The following is a 4,508-nucleotide window of genomic DNA, read 5'->3' as shown; positions in this document are numbered from 1 at the left end:
TTGCCGTTATCTCCCGCGGGGACTTAAAATAAAGAAAAAAAGTTATACTCTGTTGTTTTCATATATTTAACGAACACAAACTTATTAGAAAAAGTAGAAACGATTTTAACTAAAATTTCTTTTTTTTGCTACTTAATTTGAATTAAAACAAGTCCAACAGTGGCAACGAGGACATTAAAATTTTAAAGAAGGTTTTAACTGCATTTTGATACATAAAAATACAAAAAAAAATAAATGAATATATATTTTTCTTTTTTAATCGACGAAGTTGGCGTCACAAAAGTGACCTCTCTAAATTTAACCACTAAAATTATTTTTACATACAAAATAAAAATTTCGAGAAACCTATTTTTTCAAGTCGGTATCAGCTAGGGTGTTCGATTGCTCACCTTTTTTCAAAAACTATTGTATTGCATTTATTCTGACTTTTCCGGGTTTTGAGTAGTGCTCTTGCCGCCGTAGTAAAAGTGCTTGGGGGTGTTTACTGCCACTCAGGAGGTCCATGATCCAATATCTGGGCCCAGCAACATAAAAAAAGTTTTTTTCCAATAGCGGTCGGTACTCGGCAGATAATAGCAAACCTCCGAGTGTACTCCTGCCAGCATCAAATAACCTAGGATATAATTATAAAACGATTAGGGGTTTCCCTTAAACTGGAAAAAGCTTTGAAAAGCTCACAAATTTTAATGAGAGGTCAAGATTTGTATGAAAGGAAACAAAAAAAAAACGGGTTGTTCGACATCGAAAAATCAATATTTGATATAAACCGCCTATAGATATCCAAAAAACCCAGTGGAAACCGGTTTGGAAACACCGAATCAATCACGCTAGTATCAGCTCTATGTTCTTCTCATCGTAATCATAATTAGGCGTTTACAATTATTTTTACCGATTCGTAAAACTTCAGTGTTGAGAGTTTGAGGATAAGTAGGAAAATGTATACATATGTACACCTCTTGAAGCTTCAACGTAAAACGAAAGACATCATTCTCGAAACAACATGAAAACATTTAAATCTCAGCTGAGAATGTGATCAACTTCGGAATCACAATTTTCTTTTTGTTTAGAAGTTCAGCGGAGAGTTAAAATAGTTGCCATTTTATACATATGTAAGTGACACATACATTTCTTTAAGGTTTTTGGTGTTTTCTTAGTTAAGTTAAATTTCAAGTACTAATTTTAAGTCAGCAAAATCGCACGTGAGCATTTATAAATTTTAAGTTGATTGCTGGTTAATAAGCATTTCACCCATCGTTGAATGTATGAAATTAGGAATTAGTTAGCTATTTCCAATTTCATCAGCCAAGATAATAATTTACACTATATTTGATGTGATTAAGCCGAATAATGGTTAATAATGAAGGTTCATCCGATGGAAGAATGTATGGCATTTCAAATTATCGATTTAATTTCACCAAAATTTCAAACTTTTCCTTCAGAATTTGAGGAATTTTAGGTATGCAGTTGTATAGCCCATTAAATTTTAGTATAATAAAGTGCAAGTTTGAAGTTGCTAAAAAATCGCGTAAATTTTTGTTGAGGGTACTAGGCATTTTCTTGCCTATAAAAAATTCTCGAGCATACTTTGTATGGAAAGAATGCGTGACATCGTCAACAAAAAAAAAAACAACGATTAAAATCAACGTTATTTGGCAGCCACTTGAAAGTTGCACTTGTAACGTCCTAAAATTTAAAGGGGCTATAAAGCTGCATACAAACTCTGAAAAAAGTTTGAAATTTTGGTGATTTTTTTTTAATTTCTATAATTTTAGCACAAAGTTTGAAGTTTTGTTTTAAGTATATGATTTTTGTTAGATAAACATTAAATAGACAAAAGAAAAATGGTCAACATATATTTTCCTTTGTTTTTATGTGTTAGTTGCGGTTTAAAACTATACCAGATCTCAAGGTAATTTGCACATGCACCCTTGTACGTATGTATGTACATAAGTGCAAAGGCACATCAGCTTCACACACTATTGATTTAAATAGTTATCAGTATTTACAGATATCTGCGTGACAGATGTATAAACTGAATACTTGATTTCTTGTAAAAAAATTGCAATTCTTATTTCGCTCCTACATATGTATATATGTACATTTGTATATATCTGTTGTCATAAGCAAAAACCGCCTAAGTCGACTTTAAAGATAATTGAGTTATATATGCTTATCGTATTCTGCAACTAATATTCCATGTGCACGAGAAATCCCCATCTCGCCAGCTGGGCAATTTAAAAAGTTATAGACGAACATATTTTGGTTTCCCAATAATCCAAATGTTTAAAATGTTTTTTCTCGAATTCAGGTTTTTCGACCTAGGCGTTTATTGCTTATGACCACAGATACATATATTCATTACGTGCAAACCAGCACACGATCTACAAAGTGGCGGCACAATACACCGGCTGTGAAAAAACATGTTTCTTTTTGAGACCAGTCTTTTACCGCCACCGCTTGGCCAGCCAATCGACGCAAATACACAAATACTTCAAAAAAAAGAACCGTCCAAAATAAACAACTTGATATTAAATATTGTCACTTTGGCACTGAAATTCGCTGAAATTAATAATAGTTTTAACTGTTCGCGTGTGTAACCGCTGCTGGGCGTGACTGGTTGGTTGGCAGGCTGACTGCTGGCTGCCGGCTGCCGGCTGACTTGCACTGCTGTTTGATAGATAGTTCAAATGCTAATCAACAAGTTTTAATGCGTCAACAAACATTTGCATAGATTTTGTTAATTGGCTATCAGCCGAATTGCTTTGTGGCAGAGATTTTCGGTATTCATATTTTTGGAACACGTTTGAGCATTTATGATTTCAATTCTATTCTAATGCAGAAACGTTTTTGGTTTTCTTGTGTGATAATTTTCGATAATTAATCGAACACGCTTTTCATGTGCTTATAATTTATTGCTTGATCGAGATCATGTCGCTCCATACATATGTACATACATACTTAAGTACAAACAAGTAGAAATAGATCATTTGCCGGTTTCATAAAGAAAATCAACGCATTTGTTTGCGGGTATGGAACTATGTATGTAAATATGTAGAATTGGGTCGATTCTTGAAGTAAGTATTTAAGTGTATGAAGTGTATGCAGTGTGAAAATGATAGCATCTACATAATTTCGTACATACATAGTGCATACATATAGTACATGTACATGTATATAGTAAGTTTGTATATGCTTCACACTCGTTGCTCATCTGTGTTTTTATATTAAAAATAATGATCCAGCGTAAGCCAACTCAAGCAGCGTAACGCTCACAACAGCATCCGGTGCGCTGGAATACATATGAAACATGTGTTCATATTTTTCCTAAATACGATCCAGTACATAAATAGCTATAAACATACATAATATACCAAATATATGTACATATATACTTTGTACATATATATAAAATATATACAAATGGTTTTATATACTACATGTACATGTTTTTGCTTTTCCGTACATTTTATTGCAGTTTATTTTAACCGCCAACAATTATTCTGAGGCGCTCTAATCACATTTCGTGATTCGTGATTTTTCGTTGTATTAGAGACATTCATAGGAGCAAATATAAAAATGAAGACATTTGTATAATTGTATGTACATACATTTTTCAAATTGTCGCTGCGAATTTCATTAACTTTAGTCCATTGATATTTTTGGTCACGTAGTCCAGTCAATTTCTGTATTTGATGTATGATTAAACGATTCAGCGAACTCTTTCAGTCAATCAGAATATCCTTATCCTTTTGAGTAGTTGGGGTAGTTGTTGTTGTTGAGAATACCTTGAGCCCATTCGGCAAAATGGTGCTATCCATTGCCTGAAAATACGCCGGATTAATCAGAAAGTTTTGTTTTGATTTCTTTGGCAAAAAAAAAAACCAAATACAACATTTTCGCTGATTTTTTTCAGGTCAATAAGTTTTCAAGTATTTTGGAATAGGGAATAAACCATTTGTTTAGAAAGTATAGAATAAAAACTGAGACGCGACATTTTTAGCAAGCTTTGGCTATTTTTCTTTAGTTTATTCAATGTTTATTATTACGAAAGCACTATAGCTGATTTCTTAACAAACATCAATAAAATCCAAATTTCAGACTTTGTGAAAAAATTATGAAAATTTTGCAAAATTTCACCAAAATTTCCAACTTTTTAATCAGCATCTTTAGAAAAAATTTTGGTATGCCGTTCGTAGCCCATTAAATTTTAGTAAAATAAAGTGCAAATTTGAAGTAGCTAGGACTTACACCGTTGATTTTTAGCCATTTTTTTGTTAGCATTTTTTTCCATACAAAATATGTTGGACAATTTTTTTATTTGGTTCACTGTAGCTGACGTGAAATAAGTAGTGAGTTTAATGCAGCTTTGGATATTAAATGAATTTAATTAAAAGTAAATATGGCGCATAATTTCAATATGTAACCCAGACATACGATGAATTCGCCTATTTTTTTAAAGACTACCCGGGCAATTCTGGCTTAGTTCCAAGTTTTTTTTTTAAGACAAT

General features: G+C 32.4%; 1 protein-coding gene across 1 annotated transcript in view; it reads left to right on the top strand.

The window, feature by feature from the left end:
- Nucleotides 1-2,322, top strand: part of LOC118740137 (putative protein TPRXL) — an 8,675-nt gene extending 6,353 nt beyond the window's left edge. Inside the window, exon 4 of the mRNA XM_036471631.1 lies at nucleotides 2,309-2,322. Coding sequence (XP_036327524.1) covers nucleotides 2,309-2,322 — 14 coding nt within the window. The remainder of the gene's footprint in view (nucleotides 1-2,308) is intronic.
- Nucleotides 2,323-4,508: the final 2,186 nt, after the last annotated feature.

The sequence above is a fragment of the Rhagoletis pomonella genome, unplaced genomic scaffold (genome assembly GCF_013731165.1).
Source record: "Rhagoletis pomonella isolate Grant_MI unplaced genomic scaffold, Rhpom_1.0 Rhpom_scaffold_00005, whole genome shotgun sequence".
NCBI lineage: Eukaryota > Metazoa > Arthropoda > Insecta > Diptera > Tephritidae > Rhagoletis > Rhagoletis pomonella.
Note: the sequence above shows the minus strand (reverse complement) of the source record. Positions and strands in the feature narration are given on the sequence as shown.